Below are 15,250 nucleotides of genomic sequence, written 5' to 3' on the forward strand. Positions count from 1 at the left end.
TATATATATATATATATATATATATATATATATATATATATATATATCCCCAAAATGCCAGTGCCAACATATGTCATTTACAAACAAAGTAATCATAGAAAAAACTCTTTTAACAAAAATAACAAAGAGGAAACAAAATGGATATCCACTGATTGGAGAATGAAGGTGATGCAATCATTCTTCCATAAAAAATTTTACCTTTCTTTCCCATTTCATCCTTCACACTTAAACAAGGAATAGTCACTGAACCTGTCACTTTTTTGGTATATAGAACTGCTAGATGATGAATGAAACTCCCTCTACCAGTGCAGGTTGGCAACCTTCTTTCTAGGGATGGGAGAATAAATATGCCAATTCCTCAAGGGAAAAATCTATTAAATATGGATCATTTAACTTATACCTTAGTTTTAAGGGTAAAATGAAGAGGACTATTTTGGTCCCATCCAGTTCTGCTTATGTACTCATACAAACCTCCTAGCTTCACTACTCCAAAGGAAAAAGGAGGCTGCTACATTTTGTTTCCCATGAGTAAAAGGTAGCTAATAACTTGACAAGTTCTATTCTGTTTTAAAAGTTAGTTTTCTAAGGAAAGCCCTATAAAATACACAGTCCCACATCAATTACAACTCTAAATCCTATGATCCCAAACATCTTCACCTAAGAAATATGAAAATATATTTTCTATCAGTACAGGGAACGCTAAAAATGTTTGAATGAGGAAGCTTATTGATATATTTTTGCTACGTAAGTCACTCTCAAACTTGGAATATAAATATTACTGATTCAGAAAGCAACAGAGCAATACCCTGCACTTACCACTTTCTGAAAACATGAAGTAGGAGATACCATCACTACCTATTTCTTTCTCTCAGGGCTGAAGAGAGTTTAACAAATTCTAAAGCTTGATATAAATTCAGCCCGTCGTCCTACATCATCCACAGATCACCTAAGCCAGAATCTAAGAAATCTAGTTCTTCAGGAATGTTATAAGGATCAAATGATATTTGTAAAGTGCTTAGGACAGTGTCTGGCACAAAGTAGGCACGATATAAATGTTAGCTATTATCTATTATTATTATTGTTGTTCTTTTATACTTATGATTTCTTGACCAACTACATAAGGTTTATTGATAATCCTTTAGTTTGTAGCACAATCTGTAGAGGAAAGGTGCTAAATATTATGCTTTTAAAATGTTCAATTTGTAACCTTTAAAAAGTACAATTTTGTAAATTAGTATGCTGCCAATCACCAATAACCAATTTTCCTATATTAATATCTTACATCCTGAAAACCAAAATTGCAATCAGAGAGCAACATCCCAAATTGAACATAACTCTAATGAATGTTACTTCAAGTTCAACCTTACTATAGGCTCCAATTAAGTGACATGTTTTTTTTTTTAAAGCAATAGGGGTTAAGTAACTTGCTCAAGGTTACACGGCCAGTTATTTCTGGGTGTGGTGCTGAGTATCTGAGCCCGGATTTGATCCAGGTCATCCCCACACTGGAGCCGGTGCTCTTACTCGCTGAGGCACACCTGGCTGCCCCTAAGTGACATGTTATATGCTTATACTTCAGAAACAGTAGATATGAAAAATTTCTTCTAACAAATATCTACACACATTCATGAAAAAAAGCATTGGAATGATGGTCAGAGAATAATCTAAGGGCACATTAAGAAAATATGTGTGTGTCTCCAGTAATATTTTTCTATGTATGAAGACTTTTTTTTCTCTCTAAATTTACAACTGTTTTAAAAACCTACTTCACATCAGGACTGTTTCAATCTTTTCAAGGACTCTCCTAGGAAATGAAATGCCTAAGACAATAGTTAATAATCATAGGTGTATCTAATTGTTATAAATTAGGTCAGTCCATCAAGCAATACCCTCTCATGAAAAGTCAGCTTCTTTTTCCAAGTCATCCCTCCCATTCTTTCACCCACCTGGCTGGCACTGTGAGTGGTAAACACAATATGAAAACAATGTAATACCTATTCTTCTATTCAGAAGTTATTACATTTAATATTTATTCTAGCAAGAGGAATGTGACAGCAGTTTCTAGATCAGTAAGATATTAGTACAGTCAATTAACAATTAGTAAGTGCCTATGAACATTTCTTTTTATTTTCAATTTTTTTAAATGATAGCAGCTTTTCAAGATTTTGGAAAAATCACTGGCAAGTCAATTGCCCTGAAAACTTTTCGGAGGTTAAATATAAATTTTCCTCAACTAGTGTCAATTATAGAATGAGACTTTATTGAAGAATGATTGTCAATGCTGACAATCCTTTAAAATCAAGTTCCTCTCCTTATTACTCTAATTTGTTTTTAGAAACATTATTTAAGAATTAAGCCAGAAGTCAAACACAGAAACAAATGTCCACTTATAAATAAAAAATTTTTTTTGTGAGAGCAAAAACCTGAAAAAGTAAATTCACTAAATCTACTGATCAGGGAATGGCTTAAAAAATCTATTTGATACATACAATGAAAAATTATTGTGCAATAAAAAATGACTGATGAAATAAATTTAAGATTTGTAAAACTGATGTAGAATGTAAATAAGCATAACCAAAAAACCTACAATATACATAATGATAACACTGTCAATAAAAAGATGAAGTTAATGAATAACTGATAAACTAAAAATTCCTTTAGGTAAAGAAGCATACTTTCATGATGGCAGAGAAGCAGGGACTAATCAGAATATTTTAGTCAGATAAGGCATCACCATATTGTTGCTTAACTGTTATGTCACAAGGGAGAATTCAGGCAATAACAGGGAAGGTTGAAATGATAGTTATAAAGAAAAATGGCTGAATCAATAATATGGGGATTTTTAAAAGAAAAAAATTAATTTTAAATCATTCAATAAGCACTTAAAATAAGCTCTTTCTATGCACAAGGGGGGGGGGGGGTTACCTGCCTTCCAGGAGCCTGACAACATTTACAAGGGTGTCTGGGGTGGGACAGTCCTGAAAGAAGCAAAGGATCAATTCTATGAAGTTGAAGAGCTTGAGGGACAGCTAGTTCAAAGGCACAGAGATAGAGCATCCTGTGAGCAATAAAAAGCTCAGTATGGCTAAAACATATGGGTGAGAGCAGAGGGGAGTAACAAAAAAAAAAAAGACTGTAAACAGAAATGGGCACATCGTCAGGACAAGTCAAGGAACATTTAGAGACTATGTGCTAAGTGCTGAGCTTTCAAAGAAAGGCAAAACATATTTCCTGATCTCCAAAAACAGTCTAATGGGAGTGACAATAGGAAAGAAACTATGTACAAACAAGATATATACAGGAAAAACTGGAAATAATCTTCGAGGGGAAGGCACTAAGATTAAGGCCTGGGAAAGGCTTCTCGTAGAAGGTGTGACTTTAGTTGAGATGTAAAAGAAGTCACTTGGCAGAGATGAGGAAGAATTCTAGACTTGGGGGACAGTCAGTGAATATGTCCACATTTGAGAGATGGCATATGCTAGAACAGCAAGGCAGTCAGTATCACTGGATCACAGGGGGGATGAGTGAACAGGGTGGTAAGGTATAACTAGACTGGAAAAGCAGGAAAGGTTCTCATCATTGAGGTCTTTAAAAGGTGGTGATAAGGGAGCCAGCCAATGGGATTTGAGTATGGAGGAGGAGCATGTGACAGATTTGAGCTTTATAAAGATCCGTCTGACTGGAAGATGGAGTGGAGGGGGGAGAGATGACTATATTGCTATAGCAGTAATTCAGGCAATGAGGGCCTGTACCAGGGTAGTGGCAGTTTCAGAGGAAAGATGGGGACATATACGAGAGATATTACAATGGCAGAAATGATAGGACTTGACAAACTGATTAGATGTGGGGAGGAGATAGTTAGACTGAGGAGTCAAGAATAACATCCCAATTTTGAGCCCAGATGACTGGGAAATTGGTGGTACACTTGACAGTAAACAGGGAAGAAGGGAAGGTTTGGAGCAAAAAGTTTGAGTTCAGTTTTAGACATGTTAAATTTAATATGTGTATGAGACATCTAGTTCAAGATGTGTCCAATACATAGGCAGTTAAGAGACTGGAGAGATTTGAAGTCAGAAGAGAGATTAGGGCTGGACAAAGGATCTGATAACAATCTGTTTATAAAAGTGATAGGTGAATCCATGGGAACTGATGGGATCATCAAGCAAAATAAGAATAAAGGGAGAAGATGGCCCAGGACAGAGACTTGGGGGACACCAGGTCAGCAGGGGTGACGGATGGAGAATTCATATACCAAACAGGAAATACCAGAAATAATAGAAAGTTACCTCTAGTGACTTTTAGTTGGGGCAGCTAGGTGACAAAGTGGATAGAGTGCCAGGCCTGGAGTCAGGAAGACATTTTCCTGAGTTCAGATCTGGCCTCAGACATTTATTAGCTGTGTGACCCTAGGAAAGTCACTTCATCCTGTCTGCCTCTGTTTCCCCATCAGTCAGATGAGCTGGAAAAGAAAATGGCAGACCACTCCAGTATCTTTGCCAAGAAAACCCCAGAGTCATGAAGAGTTGAATGTGACTGAAACAACTGAACAATAGAGACTGAGTGGGGGGAGTGATTTGGTTGAACGTGGGCAGGTATATGAAGAATGGATTGGAAACAGAAGATCTGAGGCAAGGAGATGAATTAGGATACTACTGCAATAGTCCAGACAAGAGTGATAAAAGCCCTGAACTAGAGCTGTTAACTGTGAGGGAAAAGAAGAAGAAACGTAGATGTTATTATGGAAACAGTAACAAGATTTCAGAAATGATATAAAAGGTGAAGGTGAGCAGTTGAGGTTGACAATGAGGTTAACCTTAAAAAAAAAAAAGATATAAAAATCTTAAAGCTAAGGATTTAACTTAAAATAAATAGCTTCCCACATCTAACTGGTCAATGAGCCCCACCATGACCTGGAATCACTTCTCTTAAGAATCATTCAGCCAGAATACCTAGTCCAATATTCATTGTTACAGACTGTCAACAAAAGTGAATATATTATCTTCTATCTCTCATTATATATTGGTTTAATGTTTAATAAAGGTTTAAGGTAAAACAGTATGTCCATGAAGATTGGCTTAGGGTTAATTCATTATATAAAATGAGTTGGACAAATATCCACTAATAATTAATACAAAACTGGCAATTTAATTTGTTAAAGCTAAGAAAATATTTCAAGAATGATTTATTCAAGAACCTGCATATCTCATTAGCTACAAACAAAATAATAGTTAACAATAACTTTCTAAGAGTAAGAGTTTGGGCTTTTATTCAAATTAAATAAATTAATAAACTTCCAAACTAGTCAAAGTTCACATACCAGTTGTATCACTTAATTTCACTAAGGTTTGATTCTAAGAACAAAAACCTTAGTAAAAAAAGCTACTTTCTCATTCTTTTAAAGAGATTTTGTTGATTTTTATATATCAGTCTTCCCAATAATGCAACCCCACCCCCCCACAGAATCCTTCTTCCTTGTTACAAAGGAAAAAGTTAAACAAAAACAACCACAATGACCACATCTCTCAGCACGTGCAAACATTCTGTACCCACAGTTCATACTATCATCTCTCTGGGGAAAATGTATTTCATCATCAGTCCTTTGGAACCAATCCCAAGCTTTGTCTAGTGCCTTTTAAAAACATGCACACACAGATGAAAAGGGCTAACATCCTGTAGTAAGAGTTAATAATAAAGTCCACAGGGAGACTAATATAAAAAGGACTACCATAATTAATTAAAACAAAGTCAATCTTCATGAACCATACTATTTTACCTTAAACCTTTCTTAAACATTAAACCAATATATAATTAGAAATAGAAAATATAAATTTTGACAAACTTTGGGAACATGTACCCACACCATTCAGCATAATGGCACAAAGATAAATATCGGGTCACCATACACCTATTTACCAAATGATGATAAATGCTGTGATGTTCTATTGTTTTTTAAATTATTATTATCATCACTTTTTGTGGCCCTGGGCAATTATCACCCAACAGGAAGGGGTAAAGGAGGGAAGATGGAGAGACAGAAAGACACAGAAATGAGAAGACACACAGGCAGACAAGGCAAGAGGCAGAGGGTCAAGATAAAGACACAAGCAGAGGGCTACTACACAAAAAAAAAAAACTAGCCATGGGCAAGTTACTTAACCCCAATTGCCTTCCAAAAGGGAAAAAAAAAAGTTTTATCCCTAAGATGGCTGATCGTTATGAATCCCCTCCAACCGCCCTTGAGAAAAGGGCATTCAGCCTCCTGGATCCTACCCCATGGTCCTTACAAGAAAGGGTCCAAAAAATTAAAAACAAAAAACAAAAACACAAAAAAACAGACACAAGCAGATTACTACCTAGGAGTTAGGTACTAGTCCAAGTTTAAACAATTAGGACAAAAGGACCCCTCTCCCCTTCCTGTGGACCTTGGTTTCTTCACCTGTAAAAGAAAAGGGGGAGGGAGGCCCTTAAGACCAATAAGACAGCTAAGATCCCTATTCAGCTCTAAAAATGTGTTTGTAATAGATATCTCATATATATATACACACATATATGTATACACACACAGTCACTCGCTCACTCTTCAAGGGCTCAGCAATTAAATTACCATTTATATACAAGGGCCCAGACCAAGAAATAGAAGTCTTAGGACCTGGGGCAGCTAGGTGGCGCAGTGAGAAAGAGCTCAGGCCTCGGAGTGGGAGGACCGGGTTCCGGCCTCAGACACTTAACACCCACACACACAAAAAAAACTAGCCGAGTAACCTTAGGCAAGTTACTTAACCCCAATTGCCCTCCAAAAGGCAAAAAAAAAAAAGAAGTCTTAGGACCGTCGACAAATGATGTAAGTTTTCTTGTCTCTATTTTTTTTCCATTAAAAGAACACAGACATTTCTACCTTTCTTTCATTTTGCAAGCTGTAAAATAGTCCCACTAAGATCTCAAAGTTTGAGACTACCAGTAACTTAATCCTACAATCTTACAAACAAACAATTGATACCCTTTCTTGCCCTGGAATCCTTCAATTCCTTTAGAAATTTCAGAAAACCGAAGGTCTGGTAATTTTCACAAATTATACATAAAACTTATTTCAAAAGATGTTTTTCTTCTTAGTTTCTGTTAAGGAAATGTTTGACATTAGCAAGCTCAACAAGCACTGATCAAGCACTTACTATAGGTCACATAAAGGGCTAGATGCTGAGGATACAATTTCATAGATGTTCTCTATGATCTTCCATTCTACTGGAAATACAAAGTGGACATAAACTTCTGAAATTTGAAGTTATGTGGAGCAAACATCAATTTGGTTTCCAGAGTTGTAAATGTCTATCCACATTTATCCTCATCTTTCTGAAAGGTTTAAAATTTTTAAAGGACACTTTTTCAAGTACCTTTGAAAGGCCAAGGTATCCTGCAACCAATTACAATTAAATATTACATACCTGTTGCTGAAATGAATATGGAGAAGGGGCTGTCTACACCAGTGGCATCAAATTCAAATAGAAACTGGGGTGACTAAACCATATATAAACTAAACTATCTACACCATCCTTGGGGGAGGAAGGATCATATATAGACTTAGAAAATCACATTATTAACATTATGTATATTCTATTTTATTTTTATTTACTTCATTAATTACTTCCAATTTGGAACTCAGGAGTAGGAGTGTTAAGGCCTATGTTTGATGCCTCTGGTCTACACCAGAGTTTAAAAGCAGTTTACAATTACAACCACCTTTAAGGCCAATTGGTGAAACTCAAGTAACAAGTCAGATACAATAATCAGTCTGATCTAATACTTCTAAGAGGTACCTCCAATCTTAGGAAATTCCATTATTACATGTAAACATAACTCTGTTACTTTTCTTAACAAAACTCAACACTGTAATTATATGGCCAAGCTTGGCCCCTAAGAAAAGGTGAAAAAACCACATTCACCCTTCCTTAATGGCAAAGGTGATGAACGGCGGGCGGGTATACTGCAAATGCTGTCAGGCTTAGCTGGTATGTTGGTTAATTTTGCTCTACTGCTCCCTCTACTCCTCCTCTCTCTTTTGTATTCTTTGTTCCCAGAGATGACTTGCTTCTGAATAAGGGAAAGGAAGGGTATATTGGGGGATTAATATTTAAAACAAGATACCAGTAAAAAGTTTTATGAAAGCAGAAGCAAAACTTAGTGACTTGCTCAAGGTGACACGGTTAAGTGACTAAATCAGGATCTGAATCTAGGACCTATGATTCCAAATCCAGTGCTCTCTTTTATACTATACTTTCTCTCTTGTGGTTCAGCAACTGGCTTACTTCAATTTACTCAGACTTTTAGACTTGCAGACAATTGGATTACTGGAAATAACAAAATGACATCTCTTCAGCAATTTGCAACATTTACAAAGCTCTTTTCTAGTAAAGCCATGTGGGTTAAGTAGTATTATTTCTATTATTCAGATGAGCAAACTAGACTTTATAGAGGTCTCCACAGTTCCACAAAGCTGAGAGCAAGAATTGGAACCCAAATCTTCAGACTTAAATCCTGGGCTTCTACTACCTAACCTAAAAATACCCCTCAGTATAAGAAATGTTCTGTAGTTGTCTTCTCAAGTTAGAGCTTTTATTAATTATTTTAAAGACTTAAACAAATGGGGGTTCAAGGAGTCTGCTTAAAAAACATTACTAAGTATACAAATGCATTCTAAATTTCCTCTTATTTTCTAACAAAAGAAAAATCTAAAACCATTTCAAAAGCACCAGGACACACAAAACTGAAGAACCACTAAGACTACAAATGGAAATTTATTTTCATATCTTATAGAAAAGCATAATCCAGTAGAGAAAGCACTGGAAGTGAAGTCATATCGTAATTAGTCAAAAGACACCTTAGAAGCTACTGTACACCTGGACCTCCTCCTAATTTTACTGGAGAGAAACTAAAGACAAGGAAGGTTAGTGACTCAAAGGTCACCCACGCTAAATGGCATTTTGAACCTAAGCACTCAGAAAGCAGAGTATGTGCTATCTTCTGCTTCCTATGTGACCTGTAACCTCTCTGGGTATCCTTCCTAATCTATGAAATGAGTGTTTGGACTAGATCTAGCCCTCAATAATTCCAGTCTAAATATACAGTATGATCAAATTACACATTTGCTAAATCAATTGCAAAGTCAGTATCTTGTACATGTACTTCCTATACCCCTCTAATATACACACACACACACACACACACACACACACAAGGTACAAACTGGATTAATAGGTAAGGCATTTTTCCTCATAACGGTTCACATTCCAATGCCACCATACCAACTAACTCATGTAATCCCCCCTTCCCCTCATGCCTATAATTTTGAGCTGAAGGAAAAGGAGGCTTCCTCTACCTACAAAACCACTAGAGAAAGCACAGAAACCTGCATGAGCATGCACACCATGGCAAATGACTAAGTTATTAGTGGCACATGTAAAATATTTCTAACCCTTTAAAAAAAATTTCAACTACGTTTTAATTTATTCCTTAACAATATGGCAAGTACTAAAGGGTGGCTTTAACCCATTGATAATCCACAAATCTAAGAGTTTACTGACCTGCTTTAAGTTAACTTGAGATTTTGTTTTCTATCCCTACTGCTCAACATCCAAGCAGAAAGTTTCATAAGAGTACATTTCATTATGCAAAGAAAATTAAAGAAGACAGTGAAAACTATTTTTGAAAACAAATAGGAGGTTAAAAGTTCAAAGCATGGAGATTATTAAACATACAGTTTAGCTGCCACAGACACTAAGAAACTAGAAGTGATTTTACAGCTGTCTAAATAACCACAAAATATTAAAACATTTCTGTTCAAGATAAATCACATCTGACGTGGAATTCCTTCCTCCTCCAATACATCTCATTTGTTTGCCTAGAACCATTTATACTTCACTTAAGCCAGCTGGTGTTTCAATCTGACAGCATGCATAGATGTCTGATATATGACCTATATTCTTGTTAAACCCTATCCAGAAGCTGCGGATTTCTAACTAGTGGCAAATTTCCAACTGATAAAACTGAGGTTTTATAAAAGAATTTTAAGAACCAATCCATTTGTTAAACTCCTAAGTCATCTAACACTTTAAATTGGAACAATAGCAACAATAATATCTTATCTTAATAAAACTTTTTCCATTGGACTTCATATGACACTGTTTTGAAACAGATACTTTTGTGTAATATTGTACATTACAATTATCTCTCCCATTCATCTAACCCATTATAAGTACCATAGGGGTGGGAATTCTTATCTAAACTTTGTATCTCTTCCAACATCTAAACACAATGTTCTGCACAAGAAGGTGTAATGAACGCTCAATGATTAAAAATGTTATATCCACAACCAGACTCATAATACAAGTAAAGCTACAAGGAACATAGGAGATCTAATAGCTAGCCCAACCCCTTCCTTTTACCAGTAAAGAAAACTGAGACCCCAGATGATCTTTTTTGCCCACTGTTACAGAGTTAATAGGAATAGTAGGCTGACAAGCATGTGACTTAAACTCAGGTCTTCTAAGTTCAGTAGTAGTAAGTATGCTCTTCTCTTCCACCTCTCAGTCCTGAATTCTAGTCCTGATTTTGCCAATTAACTATAGACTCTCAATTTCCTTATCTATAAAATTAGGCAACTGAACTGAGTTAATCTTAGGTCATTTCTAGTTCCAAAGTTCCACAACTCTTCAATGATTTTATGAATCTAGTATGATTATTAGGAAAATAAAAATTTCAATGTGATACCAAAACAGACTAGCATCCATAGTGAGGTACATTTAATCACTCTTTTTCTTTTTACTTATTGTTACTGTTCAGTCATGTATCTTTGTGACTTCATTTGGGGTTTTCTTGGCAAAAAAATACCATTTCCTTCTCTAACTCATTTGACAGATGAGGAAACTGAGGCAAACGTTAAGTGACTTGCCCAGGGTCACACATCAAGTAAGTGTTAGAGGTTATATTTGAACTCAGGAAGATGAGTCTTCCTGACTTCAGGCCCAGTACTCTACTGCGCCACCTAGCTGCTGCCCCTTTTACTTATCACATGGTATTTTTTGTTCTAAAAGTGTTGCAAGGTACCTTATGACCTCGTATGTCACTAAGCCCTTCTCAGTCTCATCTGTGAAGACCAAATGAGAATACGAAGTGTTTTACAAACCTTAATGGGCTATATATATAGTTAGCTTGTTAAAAAAGAATATTTTTAAACTATATCTGTTCTTTAAAATTTTAATGACAACCCCTAAGCTAAGTGGAAAGTTATTAAAATACTAATGTACCAAATCTAGCAGTGTATTATAATATCCCAGTATCTTGCAAAACTAATACTGGGTGTCACCATACTAAACCCTAAGTGTGGAAAAAAAGCCCCCACAAACTCTATACCATGAGAATAATCAAGAGGCTGCTGGAAACTCTTGGCAACAGAACAAGTTACTAAAGACTAGAAAGAATTACTTCCCGAGATACTTCCAGGGGGACAAGTCTTTAACAAGACTACTTAAGTCCTTTTTGTCTGAAGATTCTGTTAAATTACACAACTAGTAGGAATTACTCTAGTATTCTTTAATATTGTGTGTAAAATACAAGGATAACATAGTAACAACTGTAATTTACATAATTAGGGAAAAGAGAACTGAATGCAGAGTAATATGGAAAAATGGACACAGAACTTAAAAATTGATTTTTGTATTCTAATTAATTATTCAGGCTGTTATAAAATGGCAACTCTAAAATGTATTCTAGTCCCTTTCAATATCAAAGTGGTGAAAAAAGAACCAAGACATAATCTGCAGTTACTATAGGTTCCTTTAATATTTTGCCTTCCTTTAGAGAACTACTGCTTTTTAATATATGGTTGTTTTCACATTTGTCTTCCCCACATTAGACTGTAAGCTCCTTGGGAGCAGGATTATCTTTTGCACTTAGCACAGTACCTGGTACATAGTAGGCATTTTAAATATGCTTATTGACTGACAGATTTCTCAACCTAATTTCTGACTTCTTTTAAGGAATACTTACACTCAAATTATTTCTTAGTCAAGAACTACACTCCCAAAGAAAAGGAAACCATTGTTTTCTAAGCACCTAAGACATTGTTTTTGTCATTAAACTTGAAAGGGGTCAACTTTTCAATAGACAATTCGTAATGCTGAAGCTCTCGTTATGACAGTATTACAAAAGCTTACTATGTAAGTACACACCTAATAAATATGGCTGAATGTGCACAACCCTAAATTATAGTAGGAAGCTATTCAAAACCACGGTAATATACAGAATCTTGCTAATTATGTACCTAAAATTAACATAAGTATAATTTATAAAACTATTATGAAAACATCTCAACCCATTTCACTTCAAGGTTAAGTATTTCTGATGCCTGGTATAAGGTTAGGATCTAGTTAACTAATCACTTTAACAAGGAAAAAAAATCAAAAGCAGTTAGGATGCTTAGCTCAAATTTCAAAATATAAAGGAAATTCTAACCAAATTCTCCAAGTAGATGTCAATAAGAACTATTTAAAAATATCAAGTATGTGAAAAGAGTAAGCTTCTAAATCAGATTCAATTTTGTGGACAGATTCTAACACCTAAATTTTAAAAATCAATATTCTCTCCCTTATGAAATAATTTTGTATTAAGTTCTAAGGAAAAGAAAGTTATTAAGACCACTGAACACATGCTTAATATAATTTACTATTATCAAATTTAGACTTTAAAGACAAATGACTATATATTTAACTTCCAAATGTTTTCCCTTTGACATTGGAATTTGCGAACCACAACTATTTTTCAAATGTACTTGCATTAATTATGTGCTAAGTAAACATTCTAGTCAGTTTTCAATTTACATTCATTAAAAATGTTAAACTGTAAAAGGCATTAAGAAAAACTGCAAGCATATTGCTTGCCATAAAAAACTAAAGTATCTGGGTGACATCTTTTTGATAAAAGTTATATAGCCATAAATCCAGGCACTACTTTTCCACAGAATGCAGTCATAATACAGGCAAAATATTCTGCAAACATTATTGAAACAAAATCCACTAACACTACAGCCAAAAACTACTTGGGCATGAATTAATTTCAAATACTGGAAAGTAAAAATGGTGGGGATTTGGGGGGAGGGGTATTTTGGATGCTCTATGAATTTAAAGCTATCTTAAAAATATGTTAAATACAATTTGAATCTTAAAATTTGCAAAATTTAAATGAGAGGAAAGAATTAGGACAGCCAACTAAAAATGGAAGACACCAAATTTAGAAAACCAGGCCTTCCCAAAGGTTTTCTAAATTGGTAATAATTGGACATTTAGGTAAATCCATTCTATAAAAAAGGATTTGTGACCATCTCTCAGTCACCAAGCCAGTCATTAGTAGCAAATGCTTTATCAAAGGCAATACACAAAAAACCTTTACTAGCAAGCAACATACAAAAGAAGGAAGTCGATTTACACCTCAGTCCCACAAAAGCCTATTCGAGATTGTGAGTGCCAAGGGAACAGGAGCTTTTAAAGTACACACAGGAAGGGGGTATAGGAATGGGGCACACACAAAGCAGCCAAAAAGCATTCCACACCCCCACCCCCCACCCTCCGTCACTTTCAGTAGTTTCGAAACCAAACACGAAAATACCCTGAGGCGCTTGGGGTTGATTCCTTTCTTACTCAACACTCTGGGTGCATTCCCCAACACCTTTTGGCCAGATAAGGCTTTACCACATCCAAGCAATTAATTACCCAACTTAAGCTAATATTTTACATATAAATGCATTCTCCAGAAAAACTTTGGGGTGGCTCAAGGTCTTAATGTGTGGTTTATCTTTCAGTGACCTAAAAGAGCATAGTCTTTGTTGCTGAACCTGCCACATTTGAAATAGAGACATCGACTCAGCTGAACTGGCTTTACCGTGGGTGATTGATGCCAAGCCGCCACGTTCCCTAGGGTCATCTACCCCCAGCCCACGAAAAAATTGGCACAGTGCAGCAAGAGTGGCTGCCTCCTCGGCTCGGGCCGGTCAATCCCACAGTCAATAGCTGCAAGAAATTGACCGGGAAGGGGGGAGGGGGTCGCTCCAAAGGGTCCTCTTGCTCCCCCAGGTTGGGTGTAAGAGGACCCTCGGGGAGTCGTTTCCGCAGAGGCTGTTTCTACCCTACTGCTTCACCTCGATCCCAGTCCCCCGCCCTAAGAAACCCGATCTCCCCCTTCCCACTCCTCCCACGGTCCCTCTCCCGTCTCTCCCTTCAAACCCCCGGCGCACCGCACCCCCCCACCCCCGAAACGGCCATTTCTATTGTGTCTCAGTCTCCAGGACGCCTAATTAAAACAATCAAGCTCCCCCCAGCCATCCCACGACCCTGAATACCCTCTACTACATCAAGCATGGACTTTATACACGGCTGGGAGGAGAGCAAGACACCCCACCCCCGCCATTGCCTTCCTTTGGTCGCACTCCGCCCCCCCCCCCCCCCCCCCAGCCGGCCTGTAAGTGGAATGGAAGCTCCCGGAGGGCCTGCGCGACACCGTGTCCCAGAGCCCGGATAGGCACACAGTAGGCGCCCAATGTTTGCCGCATAGAACAGAAGTGCGAGATAGGAGGTCCTTCCCCACCCCCACCCACCCAGCTCGGAGGCCGGGGACCCACCTGTAGTGAGGCGAGAGGAGACCTCGCCGAAGGGGGACGGCTCCATCCGGAGGTATTTCTGCGGCGAGGCGGCGGCTGCCGAGAAGGAGGCGGCGGTGGCGGCCGCCGACGACGACGGGGAGGCGGCGGCCGAGGCGGGCGCCGACAATGGCGCACATCGCCGCCGCTTGGGGGACGCCGGGCTCAGCAGCGGGTCGAAATCCAGAGTCCTTTTTAAAGTGGCTCCGCACGCCATGACCGGGGCCGAGAGGGAGCAGGACGCAGGGGAGCTGGGGAGGGGAGCCGGCGACCCCCTAGGGCCGGGCGGCGGAAAGGGGCAGCCGACGCGGACTACGCCGCCGCCGCCTCGGCGGGAGCAGCAGTGGCCACAGGGACCGGCGCTGGGCGGGGAGAGGGAACCGGGTGACGAGAGCCGGCGGCGTCTGGGGGGGGGGGGCTCGCGCTGGGGGCCTTCCTTCCTGCTTGCCTTCCTTCCTCTCTCTTCAGCTCCCGCTCTCTCGGGAGCCTCCGACCCCGGTCCCCGCCCCGGTTCGGGTCTTTCCACCGAGCTCAATGGGCCCTCCTCTCAGACTGTCCGTCTCCCTTCGG

At 38.1% G+C, this 15,250-nt stretch overlaps 1 protein-coding gene across 1 annotated transcript in view; it reads right to left on the minus strand.

Moving 5' to 3' along the window:
- The window catches only part of AKIRIN2 (akirin 2), a 38,172-nt gene extending 23,140 nt beyond the window's left edge, over nucleotides 1-15,032 (minus strand). The window contains exon 1 of the mRNA XM_069065118.1: nucleotides 14,663-15,032. Within this exon, the coding sequence (XP_068921219.1) occupies nucleotides 14,663-14,897 (235 nt within the window). The 5' untranslated portion in view covers nucleotides 14,898-15,032. The remainder of the gene's footprint in view (nucleotides 1-14,662) is intronic.
- Between the last annotated feature and the right edge of the window lie 218 nt (nucleotides 15,033-15,250).

The sequence above is a fragment of the Petaurus breviceps genome, unplaced genomic scaffold (assembly GCF_028583685.1).
Source record: "Petaurus breviceps papuanus isolate PSGF00001 unplaced genomic scaffold, PetGlider_PUasm1.0 90667, whole genome shotgun sequence".
Classification (NCBI taxonomy): Eukaryota; Metazoa; Chordata; class Mammalia; order Diprotodontia; family Petauridae; genus Petaurus; species Petaurus breviceps.